Source organism: Podarcis vaucheri (genome assembly GCF_965113315.1).
Source record: "Podarcis vaucheri genome assembly, chromosome: 17".
Lineage (NCBI taxonomy): Eukaryota > Metazoa > Chordata > Lepidosauria > Squamata > Lacertidae > Podarcis > Podarcis vaucheri.
In genome coordinates this window covers 1,614,801-1,629,332 of record NC_138755.1, presented here as the reverse complement: position 1 = coordinate 1,629,332, position 14,532 = coordinate 1,614,801, and the positions used below count along the sequence as shown (strand labels likewise).

General features: G+C 52.2%; 1 protein-coding gene across 3 annotated transcripts in view; it reads right to left on the bottom strand.

The window, feature by feature from the left end:
• Nucleotides 1–110: 110 nt before the first annotated feature.
• The window catches only part of SYN1 (synapsin I), an 89,602-nt gene continuing 75,180 nt past the window's right edge, over nt 111–14,532 (bottom strand). Inside the window, exons 6-13 of one of the 3 annotated variants that reach the window (XM_082205811.1) lie at nt 12,776–12,838; nt 10,812–10,954; nt 10,353–10,427; nt 9,513–9,615; nt 7,698–7,847; nt 5,379–5,442; nt 4,405–5,071; nt 111–2,655 (exon numbers count right to left, since the gene is read on the bottom strand). In XM_082205811.1, the coding sequence (XP_082061937.1) occupies nt 2,520–2,655; nt 4,405–5,071; nt 5,379–5,442; nt 7,698–7,847; nt 9,513–9,615; nt 10,353–10,427; nt 10,812–10,954; nt 12,776–12,838 (1,401 nt within the window). In that variant the 3' untranslated portion in view covers nt 111–2,519. The remainder of the gene's footprint in view (nt 2,656–4,404; nt 5,072–5,378; nt 5,443–7,697; nt 7,848–9,512; nt 9,616–10,352; nt 10,428–10,811; nt 10,955–12,775; nt 12,839–14,532) is intronic. The other 2 variants (XM_082205813.1, XM_082205812.1) reach the window with 2 other exon arrangements.

The window sequence follows — 14,532 nt, the reverse complement described above, 5'->3', positions numbered from 1 at the left end:
TGAAAACACCTTGGGCCATCCCTGGAAACAGGGCAGAATCTCTTATTCCAGAGGTACTTTTCGCCCCTTTGTCCCACACCTCCAATAATACACAAATTTCTTCTTATCATTTCTCCAGTTTAATATCTTGGTACATATATAACTCTCTTTCTCTGCATAATATATATATATATATATTTATATATATCTTTCTATTGGTTTCTTTCCAGCCACAAAATGTGTGCATTTTTTCAGCAGGTTTGAGGGTGTTTGTTTTTTTATATTTATATAATATATTTATTTTTGTCTTTTACACCACTGATCCATTGAAACTTTGATCCACACAGAGACAGAATCACAGCAATAGGAAAGGCCTCTATCCCCATGGGAAGAGTGTGGGAAAGGGGTTGCACTTTCCAGACAAGAATAAATAACAAAGATATAACAAGTTAGCACTTTAAATTGCCCTCCCCAGATTCCTTGAGTGGGGAAGGAGCATCTGCCTGGGGAGAAGAGGTTGAGGGAGAGAAAAGGGGTGCATTACGGAGGGGCTGCCTGGACACCCCTTTAGTCTTCTCCCTCCCCAACCCTGGCAATAGGTTGCAAACACAGCTCAAAGCGTCATGTCACAACACGTCTACGACACGCGACTTTGCAGCTACCAGACCATCACGCGTTGAGTGGCATTCCCTCTCCCCGCCCCAGTGTTTCGTTGTGTTTTTTTCAAAGGGGGGCAGGGGGCAGGCGACACAACTTTAGAGGAAAAGGGAATCACAAAAATATAGTGGGGAGTTTCTCTCTTGAGTTTATGTACAAATAGGGAGTGGGAGGAATCAAGCTCTGGGTTTTGAACATTGAATAAAAAATGCCCCCTCAAATGTCCAATGGGTGCTTGTCTTTCAGCCACTGACCCAAGATGGCGAAAGCAACCCTTGGCTACAGCGGCAGTAGTATGGCTGTTCTCTGAGAAGGTCGGATCCATGAGTGGGGATGAGGGACTACGGCCAGGCGGGGTGTGGGGTTAACAAATCTGGGTTCCAATTAGAAGTGAGGAGAAACCTACTAAACATCGGGACTCCCATGAGAAAGTGGCGGGCTCTCCTTCCTTGGAAGGCCACCTGTCCGGGACGATCTAGCTGAGATTCCTGCACTGCAGGGAATTGGACTAGAGGACCCTTGGCGCCTGCCCAGCTCCACCATGCTGTGATTTGACGCTCTCTCCCCACCGGTGGCCAGCTGGCCCTCCGAGCCACAGGGGCAGCATCCAGCTCAGACCAGGAGGGAGAGCACGGCTGGGCCTGCCCAGGGCCTGGAAGCTCCCTGGCAACAAGTGGACCTCAAACCACAACAGTCATGGGGACGCTGCAATTAGGGGTAAAGAGGGGTAGGTAGGTAAACCGGGTTTAAGGCTTGCCAAGTATACTGTTCCCAAGGGAAGGAAGGAAGGAAGGTGGGGGGAGGCTGCCAATCGCTAAGGGGTCTGTGTGAAAGGGGGGGGACCTGTAGCCGAGGTGGTGGTGGCTGGCAGCTGGGGAAGCTACCAAGAGGGACACTGGGTGGGTTGGAGGGGAGCGCATTGGCGCTAGGTTGGCTTATTCACAAACAGCAACACAAACACCTTTGTGGCCACAAACACAGACATGGCCCAGGAGGGGTCCCCTCCCTCGTGCTATGTACAGAGATCCCCGGAGACCCCTCTCCTCTCCCATGGACCCCGCTCTGGGGACGCCCCCGCCCCCCACCAGCATCGGGGCCAGGAGAAGAGAGCCGGGCAGAGTTTGCATATTCATGTTAGAGGAGACGTGGACTTGAGAAATCTCCAGCCTTGGGTTCAAGGAGGACTCCGGGGAATGCAGGCAGGGAGATGCGCACTGCCAGGGTGTGTGCTGGGAAGCATTAATTGTGGGGGTGGGCTCCCCTTCATGGGGAGGAGGCAGCAAAGCATACGGAGAATTGGTTTGATGAAACAGGGAGCTGGGACAAATTGGGTTTGGGTGGGGGATTCATTGGCAATTTTTTTTTTATCGGAGGCTCCCTCTGCAGGAAAGTGGAGCTCTTGAAATTGATTTAGGGTGGGGTGGGAAAATATTTCAGAATCCAGCTTTGCAGACGATAGACTTGTGAGATGTATAGAATTATTTTCAACAATGACTCCGCAGTCGGAAGCATCACTGGACACACAAAGCCCTGCCATTCACTTGGCCCCGATCCATTCTGGCAGGTATGGTGACCTTTCAGGCTGCCTTTCCAGCCAGAGACGTACCCAGGGGTCTGCCATGGGCGCTACTTCGGAGCGGCCAGGAGCCCCCCCCCCTCCTCACCTGCGCCAGGGAGCCAGGCGCCCCTCTCTTGCCAAGGGCTCCCTCGCTGGCCCCCCCGTGCCCCCCCCGGATTCTCCCTGGCCCAAGGCGAACAGATGACAGGGGCTTGTGCGTCCCTTGCGGCTCCTGCGGGGGACGGGGGGGGGGCTGCAGGAGCGAGGAAGGGGAGAGGGGGGCAGGGGGCGCGGGGGGGGGTCCCAGCGTGGAGGGGGGAGTCTCTCAGTCGGAGAAGAGGCTGGCGAAGCTCTGTCGGAGGCTGCGGATGCTCTCAGCTCGCACTTCGTCCTGACTAAGGCTCCCCCGCGGCACCGGCGCCTCTGCAAGGGGGAAGGTATTGGTCAGAGACTGGGATTTGCTACGGGGCAGCGAGGGAGGGGTGGGGGGGGCAGGAAAGCGGGGAGGGGGAAAGGGGGAGGAGAGGCGGAGAAATGAGAAACACACTATTAATATCAGGCCAGGCAAGAGAAACTTGCGTCTTCAAGAAATGCAGGGCGGGGGTGAGGGGCAGGGAGAGAGACAGAGGGGGGGGGTTGCGTTTGGGAAGCATCCCCCCTCCTCCCTGGGAGAGTGAAGGAAACAAGCACCGCGCGCTGAAGGAGGCACGTGGGGGGGGGAATGCAGTTCTCTGCGCCCCCCGCCCCTCCCGCCCCCCTCGAAACTGCAAGGGCCAAGGACGGCATGTCCAGCAGGGGGAAGCAGAGAGCAGGGAATGGCCTCCGGCTCCGCGAAACGGAGAGGCGTCTGGGGAGTGAATTCTCAGGCGCATCCCTCTGATTCGGATGCAAGCCTTCTCCAGATCAAGGTGTGTGTTTTTTTGCAGCTTTTCCAATTTCAAGTAGAACCTGTTGCCTTCAGAAACGTGAGAGGAAGCCCCAGGGCTGCTGGCTTTGTTAAGGGATGCGCTAGATGTGCAAGGAAACATTTTTGGCAGGAAGTCAGGCTGGAGGGGTGGAGAGGTGGGCTGTCCCCTGAAACCCCAAGTGCTCAGCTCTCTGGGTTTGTCTGCTGCCCTGGTCCCAGCAGCCTCTTCACCCTCTTTTATCTTTTGTGACCCCTGGGGTCATGTAACAGTCTGATTATGGGATGACACCACAGGCACACCCCCCAGGATTTATTGGGGCAGGGGCAGAACTGAGTTATCTGTGACACAATTGGTCAGTTAAGTATTTTTATTTATTTGCTTGATTTAGGGGGGACAGCTGCCCCCCCCAGCTAGGCCCATGGATGGCACCACACAGCCAATCAAATTCAGCTATTGTCATTACAAAGCCAGGGCAGCACTTCCCTCACTTTCGCCTTAGTTCGGCTGGAGGGCTGGAGGCGTCCTTTTCACACGCAGCTCAAGTGTTCATGAAAAGCTCCCACCGACCCTGGTTTTAACTTAACCTAATGCAAAGGCCACAGCTTAAAACTCCATCAGGCCGGAGCTATGCACTTGGCTTTCTAAAGTTGATTTTCAGAAGCAAAATCTGAAATTCAACATGGACAATGTTAATTCTGAAATGTCACATTTTGAACAAATCATTATTTGAAAGCAGTGTTGCTCTTTAGCAGGGTGATTACATGAACAGGGGAGCCTAGTAACTCAGCTCTGTTTCAGAGGTGTGATGGCTTTCCACCTGGAGCTTCCTCGCTCTCACTGATAGCAGAGGGAAGTTTGGAGACATGCTGGACCCAGGAGCCCTGGAGGTTTGTGAGAGGGTAGCGGGGAAGGGCTTCCTGTGGGCAAGTGAGTTTCATTCCCAGCCCCCCCCCCGCCACTCCATTCTCTCTCATCTCTGTGCAATTCCCTCCCTCCACCCAGGAATTTCAGATTCATTGGTAAGAGGGCAAAAGCAGAAACTATTCTGCAGCTATATGCAAATGCACTTACTTTGCGTAGCTCATTCTGCACAGCATTAGGGTGGCATCAAGGTGTACACAGCTCGGTTGAGGCCCCATAGCACCTGAGAAGCTGGCCCCCACTGCCCCCCCCAGCATCCTGCCAAGTCACCACACCCAGCTGCCCCCCAGCTAAGCCAGCAACACAGGCAAGGAGCCATGACTGCTTCCAGCTGCCCCTCCCTCCCTCCCCCCCCAAGGAGCCCCGGAGTCCACCGCTTACTTCAGCTGGGGCTGGGGGGGAGGCAGGTCCTGGCTGGGTTTCTGGGCCACTTGTGGTTTGCCTTGGCTTGGTGGAGGGCGGCCGCCTTGTTGCCCGGGGCCCTGCCCCTGAGTGCTAGGCCTTGGCTGCTGGGTTGTGGGAGGCGCTGGGCGCTGCTGCTGTGCTCCTGCCCCCGGAGGGCGCTGCTGAGGTGGGCCCCCCTGGCTGCCCTGCCGCGGATGTTGCCGTGGCTGACCTCCAGCCGCTGGGGGGCGCTGTTGTGGTGGCTGCTGCTGCTGCTGTGGCCCTGGGGGCCCCCCGGAGGCTGCCTTGGGTGGGCCTGCTCCCCCAGGCCGTTGCTGCTGCTGCTGCTGCTGAGGGGACCCTTGTTGCCACGGCTGCTGCCCGCCTCCGCTGGGGCTCGGACCCCTCTGGGGCTGGGGGGACTGTGGTGCGGACGGCGGGCCCTGCTGGCGAGGCTGCTGGGCCCCCGGGCCAGGCTGGCGTTGCCCCGCCGGGCGCTGCTGTGCCTGCGGCGGAGGCTGGTGGGTGGTGGGGCTGGGCAGGCGCTGGCCCATTGGGGGGCCCCCTGGCTGAGGGGAGAGGCCCGAGAGCTGCTGGCCTTGCGGGGGAGGGCGCTGCTGAGAAGGAGGGCGCTGGGAGCCCGGAGGCGGGTGCTGCGGGCCTCCTGGCAGGAGAGAGAAGGAGAGAGAAGAAACCTGTCACAGCTGAAATGGGTCCTCAGAAATCCCAACCCAGTGATTACGCACACACAGAAGGCTTCTGGTAAGGAGAGCCCACAACTTCCCAAGTGAAGCAGACTCCCTGGGGAGGTGGTGGGTTCTTGCAGGGGGTTGGATGAGACGACCCCCGGGGTCCCTCCAGCTCTACGATTCTAGGATTCTAAGCCTCTCCCCCCAGCTCCAGACTTATGAGCCCCTCTGCACCCTCGTGTGAGCCCCAGTTCCCTGGCCTTCTTGGTGTTGGGTCCTTACCCTGTGGTGGGGGTCTCTGCTGGGCTGGAGGGCCTTGTCGCTGGCCAGCTGGAGCTGGCTGAGCCTGAGGACAGAACCAAAGTGAAAGATTAATGGCAGGGAATGGTCAGAACCACACTCCCATCTTCTTCTCTCAGAGGCTGGACATTCTCCATGTGTGTTTCGCCAATCACCCCCTGCCCAACAGAGGCAAGCTTCTCAAGCAGGGCTGGAGGAGCCTGATGGCCTCCCAACATTGTGAAGATGACAGCTCCCACCACGGCCACTGTGGTCTTGGTCTTGTTCCTGGCTGTGAATCCTTCCCTAGCATCTCCATGGGGCTGCTCACGCCCAGCACCGTCTGGGGATGCCCACCTGACCAAGCACACCAAGAGAAGAGACATGGGCAGGTGGGTCCCATGGGACTTCTGCTCCATTGGACCTCCTGGGCAGGCCCCCATCAGCAAGTGGAGCAGAACACAGAACATCCCATAATCAGGGAAAGAGCCATGGGAGACACCTTTCCCCTCTCTCTTGTTTTTGTAAAATACAAAGAAGCTGCTCTTCTGTGGAGTCAGAACAGCCTCTCCCCAGAATGGTGCCACAGCACTGCCCTTTGCCTGCCCAACGTGGTTGGGACTACACCTCCCAGTGCCCTTGAACCCTGGGCCACGCTGGCCGATGCTGGGCAACCTCTGGAGAGACCAAGTTGGGAAAGACTGAGGTGGAGCAACCATCTACTTGTCAGAGAGGAAGACCTGGTTTCCTCCACTTCTCCTAATAGCAGGATTTAAGGCCCTCCACTGAGCCTGAGGGGGCACATGGCTCAGCCAGGGAAGGGTTTACAGCAGGAATGGAGGAAGCAGGGGCTCTCCAGTTGTGAAGACCACAACTGCCTCATCCCCAACCATTGGGCATGAAGACCGGGGCCGAGAAGAGCACCTGGTGGTCTCCACGCCAGCGCCCCCATCCTGCAGCCAAGCAGTGCTTCTCAGCTACTTGAGTCCCCCTCACTCAATAGGGTGACAAAGGTTGTGTACACACCTAACCTTTGAAAAGCACAGGACTTTTGTTTCTTCACATGGCACTTTTGAACACAGCAGTTTGCAGTTGTGCACTCCTGTGTACGATAACGTTATCTAAAGCAACAGTGACTTCCATGTTGTCTGCACACAAAGGTGGGCATATTTCCAACTAGTGTGCAACAGTGTGCTCTATTCCCCTCCTCTTGTTTAGTGTTTTCACACACCTTGTTTTTAAAAACAAAAACAAACAAACAAACTCCCAGTCTTTTGAAAGCGTTGCTTTCCTGATGCACCGAGGATATTTTTCAGTATACAGAGGCAGATAAGTTTACCACTTCCTGCTTTGCCTATTTCATTCATAGACAAGTTAAACATGGTGCGGGGAGCTGCGCAGCCCTCCAGCATCAGTAGTTCTGTCCCAGCTGGAGGCGCCCTGAGAAAGCGCTCTCTCTGTGTGGGCTTACATAGGCAGGAAGCGCTTGAGAAGTGCATTCTTGGCGCAAAGCAAAATAGCGGGGGAATGGGGTGATGAAGGGATGATGTGTACAGCACCCCCAAAAGGCACCTGCATTGAGTGCCAAATGCACATGCTCATGCTGTGTGTGTGCAGACACCCAGTGACTAGCTGAGAGGACTTGAAGAGGCAAACAGGTTTGCCAGTAGCAAGGAGCCACCGTGCGTTGACAGAACCTCTGGAGGTAGCTATGAGCTCTGGATCCCAGGTGCTGGGGATGCTGCTTCTGACTCCACTTGTAAGCTTCCCCGAGGCATCTGGCTGTCCAAGGCTGGAATCAGGACACTGGGCCAGGTGGTCTCTTGGTCAGATCCAGCAGGACAGTTTGTGACTGTGAATGTCAGCTCTGACTGGCAACGCGTCTCTGGGGTCTCCATATCCTGAGCGCTACGTCATCTTGACCCAGCAACCTTTTGACTTGGGAAGATGTCAGGGGCCTTGCAAGCAGTGGCACATGCACTGGGCTGCTCCACGGAGCTGTAACACAGAGACCCCAGGCCAGAGCCCTAAGGTAACCACAGCCATGAGTGAACACACACTTCCGAACAGTCCCCTGCTCTTCCACCTCTCTGCCTATGGTCCCTTCTCCTTTGCTTTTGAGGAAGTGATGAATAATCATTCCATATACGGACACACACAGTTGTGGTGATGAGGTGAAAGCTGCAGTCCTATCCCCACTTCACCTAAAAGCAACTCTGCAGAAGTTCATGAAAGTTACTTCTGGTAAGAGATGCCTGGGGATTGTGCAGTGAAAGCCTCATCTTGGGGAGCGTAAAGGGGAAGAGAAAGGAGGTGCAATACCTGGGCATGTTGTCCTGAGGCCGAGCGCACAGGCGAGGGCACAGGTGTGCGAGGGATGGCCTGTGCCATGCGTGTCAGCACCAGCTCCACTATCAGGTGCTTGTCTTCATCCTGGTGGTCTCCAATTAACGGCATGGAGGATCCCACAACCTGAGATAAGAAGGAGAAAGAGCAGGCGGTGTTCTCCTTTCCCAAATCAGGCTGAGTGGGGAAGCAGGAGGGTCTTTTGCAAAAGGTCAGGGGTGGGGAACCTGCATCCCTCCAGGCATTCCTGGACTACAACTCCCATCATTCCTCACCATGGGCCATGTTGGGTTGGAGCTGATGGGATCTGGAGTCCAATAGTACAGGCTCCCCACCCCTGTTTTAAATGAGTTATGTAAGATACACCCAGCACACAGACAATGGGGTTTCCTAAGGCTCAAAGCCAAACATGTAGATGGAGACAATCAGGAAATAAGAAATAAGAGGGATGTCAAATACAGCCAGGCTTATCATGGCACAGTAGCAAAGAGGCTGTGCTGAAAACAAAAGGTTCCCAGTTCAAATCACGCGTCTGAGGGGGCCACACACACACTATCCCTCCCTCCAAGTCTGGAGATCGTGATGATAAGCCACATTACAGGATATTTGAGGAAAGGATTACTGAGAAAATATGTATAAAAGCACTAAGCAGTAGTATTAACAGAACCGCATGAGGCAACGGGTGGTGACTCAGAAATGCAGCCTGATCCAGGAAGCCAAGAAGTCGCTGGCTGGGATCCACTGTGGCCCCGCTGACTTTTAGCACTTTGTTGCCTTTAGAGGGCGCAAGTGCCCCCCCCCAAGGCACATGAGAAAGGCAGTGTGGGGCAGAGTGAGGGACACACCACCTCTGGTCATTCTCAAGGATGGATGCGGCTGCAATGGCATCCAATGGACTGGGCAGCTGAATGGGTTTTCTCAATGTGCAGCAGAGCTCTCCAAAGCAGGACAGCACATTAAGCACAGGTTTAACCACATGGGGTAAAAAACAAGACCTGCTACCTTCAATAGATTTAATCAGCAGATTAAACAGCTCAAGCTTTCATTTGTGTGGTCCCATTTTATTCAATGAATGCATTTTTAACATAAAACAAATTTTGGGGGGGCAGGCAGCAAATTAAGGACATCTTAGTCTATGGGGAGCTATTTTGGTTCTTGTGTGTTTATGCAATAGCAAATGAAGAACAAAAATGGTCTTTCATTCTAAGAATGAATGGTAGTTTCAAACTGTGAGTAGTTAATATCTCCAAAACATGCATTTTAGGGGTTGCAGTTTTATCCCAGGCAACATCTGTGGAGCTCAGGCCAGACTGCGTGGAGCCACCCTCCTTTAACTCACAACAACCTTATGAGGTCTGGTAAAGGCAGGAATAGGCCTGAGGCCACAGCCGAGCTTCGCAGCTGAGCAGGGATTTGGAGCAGGGCCTTTCAGCCGGCAGAGCACGAGGCTCTTCATCTCAGGGTCGTGGGTTTGAGCCCCATGTTGGCCAAACGAATCCGGCATTGCAGGGGGTTGGACTAGATGACCCTCATGGTCCCTCCCAACTCTACAATTCTACGATTCTATGGTCTGTGGCAGCCTATGCACAATGCCACCCTGGATCTCTGGTAAGGCCTACACACTAAAGGTCTGAAGTTCATTTGTGTTGGTTACAAATAACAGACAAAAGGTAGATTGCTCACTCAAAAGTCTTCAATTAATCAACAGGCTTCCGTTAAAAAGCAATTTGCAAGCTGATTCATATTTAGGACAAGTGGCAGAGGCAGGTGCCCAGGTGCCCAGTGCCTCACCTCGATGATATGGTCCCGTCCATCCTTCCCATGCAGAGCCTCCACAGCACAGATGTCCAAACCACCAAAGATTTCTGAGCAAGTGTCCACCCACAGCTTGTACCTGTTGGTGAATCGAGGGGTCAGGGGAGGGGAGAGAGCAGCGGTGACTCTGAGCCCATGAGGGGGAGCAAATGAGAGCCTCTGCCTCATTACCTTTAGCTCTGGCAATTTTTAGACAGGAAGCCCTCCTCTTTGCCAGACCCTGGATGTAATCCACTCCCCTTCAGTTCCCAGTCATTTTCGGTTTTAATATAATTTTATTTATGATTTTCATTTTGCAAAGAACAAATAAAGACAAAAATACAAATTATTATATATAGCATGTTTTGACTTCCCTCCCCCTCTTTCTGTGGTTCCCTATGGTTATAATACTTATGCTGCATTTCCAAATTGAACCAAATTCTTCTTTATCCCATATACAGTGGTACCTCGGGTTACATACGCTTCAGGTTACAGACTCCGCTAACCCAGAAATATTACCTCGGGTTAAGTACTTTGCTTCAGGATGAGAATAGAAATCGTGCTCTGGCAGCACAGCGGCAGCAGGAGGCCTCATTAGCTAAATGAATGAATTCCAGAATGAATTAAGTTCTTAACCCGAGGTACCACTGTAATCAATATGTATTTTATACCACTGCATGTTTTTACATCAATCCTGCTCATGATTTAATCTGTTTACAACAATTTTGCAAATATTCAATAAATGATTTCCACTCTGTAGTTTACTGTCTTGGTTTCTCATTCTTCCAGTCATTTCCACCCAAATCAGAGCCCCATCTCTGATGCTTTGCCACTCACCTGTCCGACATGGCTATTTGCTCCAACATGGCAGAGCCTGTGTTGGTTTTCCAGTTCCCCGAGACTGAGGTTCTCCTGCCATGGGAGAGAAGGCACTGTTAGGGTCAGGAAGGTTGCAGAGAAAGACTTGATAGTAGCAGGGAGGCAAAGGGACAAGGCAATGACTGTAGGGAGAAATGGTTTTGTTTCTCCACCCACAGGAATACGGAAGAATGCCCAGCAGCACCTCCACTGACTCGTGACATGCCACAGAGGGATCACTGTGGGCACCTGTCTGTCCTGGGGTTGATGGAGTGCACCACACCCTCTCTATACTCCGGCACTGAGAAGGCAAGCGGGGTGGGGGGCAGGGGGGGCGGGGTGGGAATCACGGGGCTGCCCAGGAAGCTTCCGTAGAGAGGCAGCATCTCCAAGGGTGCAGAGAAAGGCAAGCAGCAGCAGCCCCAGCCCCAAGCTCACATGTAGGCCTTGTAGTTGTTGCCAATCTTCTGGATGCGGACGTCATATTTGGCATCAATAAAGGGCTCTGAAGTGGCGTAGGTCTTGGTGAGGGCCACCACACTGGCAATGTCTTGGAAGTCATACTGGTTCTCCACCTTGACCTGTAAGCAAACACACAGAAGCGTCCCCTTGCCTCATTGCGCCCCACGCAAGCAAAGCCCACTCCCCAAACAGTGAGCGACTCCTGGGGCTTCTGCCCCTTTAAAAACCTGTCCTCGACTTGCACACACACAACAGCCACTTGCGGTCCCTTTTCCACAAGCTTCGTTCATCCAAAGAATTAGATGAAATCAAAAGGTGGGCGTGTTTTATTATTTTAAGTTGGAGGTGGTTTGAAAGAGGGATCACTAGGCCTGATGTGTCTTCATGCTCATCCCACTTTTGCCCTCAGGCCAACAGGATTTCACAGAATGGTAGAGTTGGAAGGGACCCCGAGGGTCATCTCGTCCAACCCCTGCAAGGCAGCAATATTTTTTAAACTGCTTGACCAGAAGTGGCCATGGACAAAAGTGTGACAATGGGTGTGCAGATGGCCCCATGCGAAGCAAAGCCTGTCTCAAACGATATCCAACTCTTTTCTAGACTGTTCATCTGGGCACTTCCAGGCTGTTGCTATTTCCAAGTGGGATTCAACTGCATGCCAGCAAATTTGGGTTACAGAAATGTAGCTGACTGAGCGCAACAAACTTGCTTCCCCAAAAGATCAGACTTTTTGCAATAAGGCAAGCGGCTGAGAAACACACTGGAAAGTGTAGCAAAACAAATCAGAATGAAGGAAAACCTCCCTGCAAACAAATGCTGGTTAAAAGATCAAGCACACATGCCTAGTGCATACAAGTGTTACAGTGCAACTGCAAATGGCTCATCAAATTGGTTAAGGTTCCTTTGGTCGCTCCCACCATTCCTTGGATCATACTAGTAATTCTAGAGCAAATACATGTTGTCCAATCTCCCTGCAAGCAAATCAGGACGAATAAGCAGGTCATCTAGGAGCAATCTCTCCTTCCAGCCTTTAAAAAGCAGAGTTCCCTGTGAGTTGCAGGGCAATGATGTTGAAAGAGGCAGCAACTACAAAATGTTGCTAAGAGGGCAGACTCATACTGGGAGGGGTTCAGGGAAAGAGAGTGGATTCCTGCTCAGCTGCACTCCCTTCTCCTACTGAGCTGGGAAAGAGAGCCCTTGGGGACCCCAGAGGCAAACTAGGGAATTATATGAGGTGCCACAGTTTCAGGGGTGTCTGCTTCTGCCATGCAATGCTTTAGAGAGAAAGCACCTTTGGAAGGAAGTGCAAAGGAGGAGCTGAACAGCTCTCTTGTCTGGGTGATGGTGGCCTTTGCATGCCAAGCAAGGCTGGGCCAGTCTAGTGGGCAGTACAAAGAGCTGCCTGGAGCATCGAAATTCAAGAAGTAAGCAAGAGGGAAGAGAAGCTACTTCATCAAGGTGGCCCACCAGACAGGAGCTCAGCTTGAGGTGTATTCTGTAACATGTTCTTGACACAGTAATAGCGCATTTGTGGTGGATTTTTTTCACGCGTTCTGAAATGCTTCCACAACACATTATTGCTGTGTGCACAATGAAACCGGGACAAAAATAAACCAGAACATTTGTTGTATAAAAAGTTGTGTACTTTCAGCAGGAAGTTACAGGTTGGGCACGGATTGGAAATGATGCAGTGTGACTGCACCCTAAACTTAGGCAGGCACAAACTGAAAGTGGATTCACATGTGACTGTCCTGATAGCATCCGAAGTGCAAGTCACCCTAAGTGTGCAATACACATAATGCCTGGGAAAACGAAACAAAACACAACTGTCCTTCCAGAATGGGGCAGCTGATAAATCAGCCCACTTGAGGCGTCCCACCAAAGGGCACTGAGCTGGGCTGCATTCTCGCGCCTCTTGGGAGAGAAGTTATACCACTCACCTTGCCCATTCCGGAATGAGCATGTCCCATCTTCACCACCACTGGGTACTTGGAGGCTGTGAGCTGGAAAGAGAAGTCAGAAAAGGGGTGGTGATCAGCACATTTAGCCACAGGACAGCAGTTTGCAGGCGTTACTGCTCAATGATAAATGTGAATTCACAGGCTGACACGAAACAAGGGACTGCAAACGTTAGAGAAGGTGGTGAAAATGTCATTCAAAGATCACAACAAAATGCAGTTTAGTAAGGATGCCTCACAAAAAACAGCAGAACCAAATGCACCAATGTAAGGTCCAGTCTATGCATCAGTACATGTTGTTTGATTTCTGAACATTGGCACCTGGCAAGCTGACAGCGCAATCTGTTCAGAAGTTCAGTCCCACTGAGTTCAGTAGCTCTTACTCCCAGGTACGGGGGTATAGGATTTGGAGCCTGAATGTGTGAGCTAATTCCACTGGAAAATACAGAGTCAGGTGATACAAAACTTTTTACCCATATGAGTTATCACTTGTGGTGGTTGTCTAGTGATGAACACACATGCAGAAATCAGCTCCAAGTTAGGGACAAACACTTTAGGTAACAGTCTGCCCAAGGAAGATTTACAGCAGATGAGGGGTACCTTTGGGCCTCCAAAGGTTGCTGAACTACAGCTCCCATAATTCCTGCTTGCTGGGCTGATGGGAGTTGCAGTTCAGCAATATCCAGAGGACTAGAGGTTCCCCACACCAGATTTACAGCCTCTGTCTGTCTGTCTGTCTGTCTGTCTGTCTAGGAAGCCACTTTTGTTATTGCTGGCATCTGTCTGTCTCAAGAGACAGTGGAAGAGTGCACCGTTGCAGGAAAAGTCAAGCCATTCTCCATTGGGAGACTGATACAGAAGAGACATGTTTTATTGCAGCTGGTGCAGATCTTGGTGGCTTTTGTTCCTGGCAATTGTAAGGATGCAAAGTATGGAATGGCAGTCCAGCAAAGAGAAATCTTGATGCCATGCCTCAGAAGTGGCTGCCTAAAGAGGTCCCCACCCCACTGCATTGCTGTTTTAGGAACAGCAGGGAACCTGTGGCCCCCCAGGTGTTGTGGGACAACAACCCCTATCAGTCCAAGCCAGAATGGTCAGTGGGCAGGGACAATGGGAGCTATAGCCTACCAACGTCTCTGGAGGTCCATGGGTCCTTCCCCACCCTAGCTTTATGTGCTTGCTTTGGGACACCCCCACCCCCAAAGCTATTCCTGAATATGGTGTGGAGCTGCTTTAATAATCGCAGCACAACTTTAAGGCCTCACTCAGAGCGGTGTGTTCCAGTCTGGGGACCTTGCGGTTCAGGAAAGATGCTGACAGAGAGGAAAGGAGTCAGTGGAGAGAGAGTCTGGAGATGAGAGTAAGAGCTGATCTCCATTGCAAAAGGAAGGAAGGAGGAAGATGACCAAGTAAAAGATCTTAGAGATCCTAAGGAATGCATACAAGAACGAGGGAGTTATCTGTACTTCTTGACGTCTTTCTTGTACTGGCTCTGGCGTAGGTGTTTACAGCACTCCATGCATTTGAAGTGGGGTGTGTGTGGGAGTCTCCCTATCTTATCAGGCCCTGAATATGCAAGCCTGGCTCCAAAGGGTGCCTAGGTTGGGCAAGACCTGGCCCTGTCTTGTACCCAAATAAGGACAGACGGTGTATAAGAACATTGCGATGTAACGTGTCCCATCTTTTGCAAGCGAAGAGGGTCCACTGAGGATGCCTTGCCCTAACGTCTCCCAAAATTT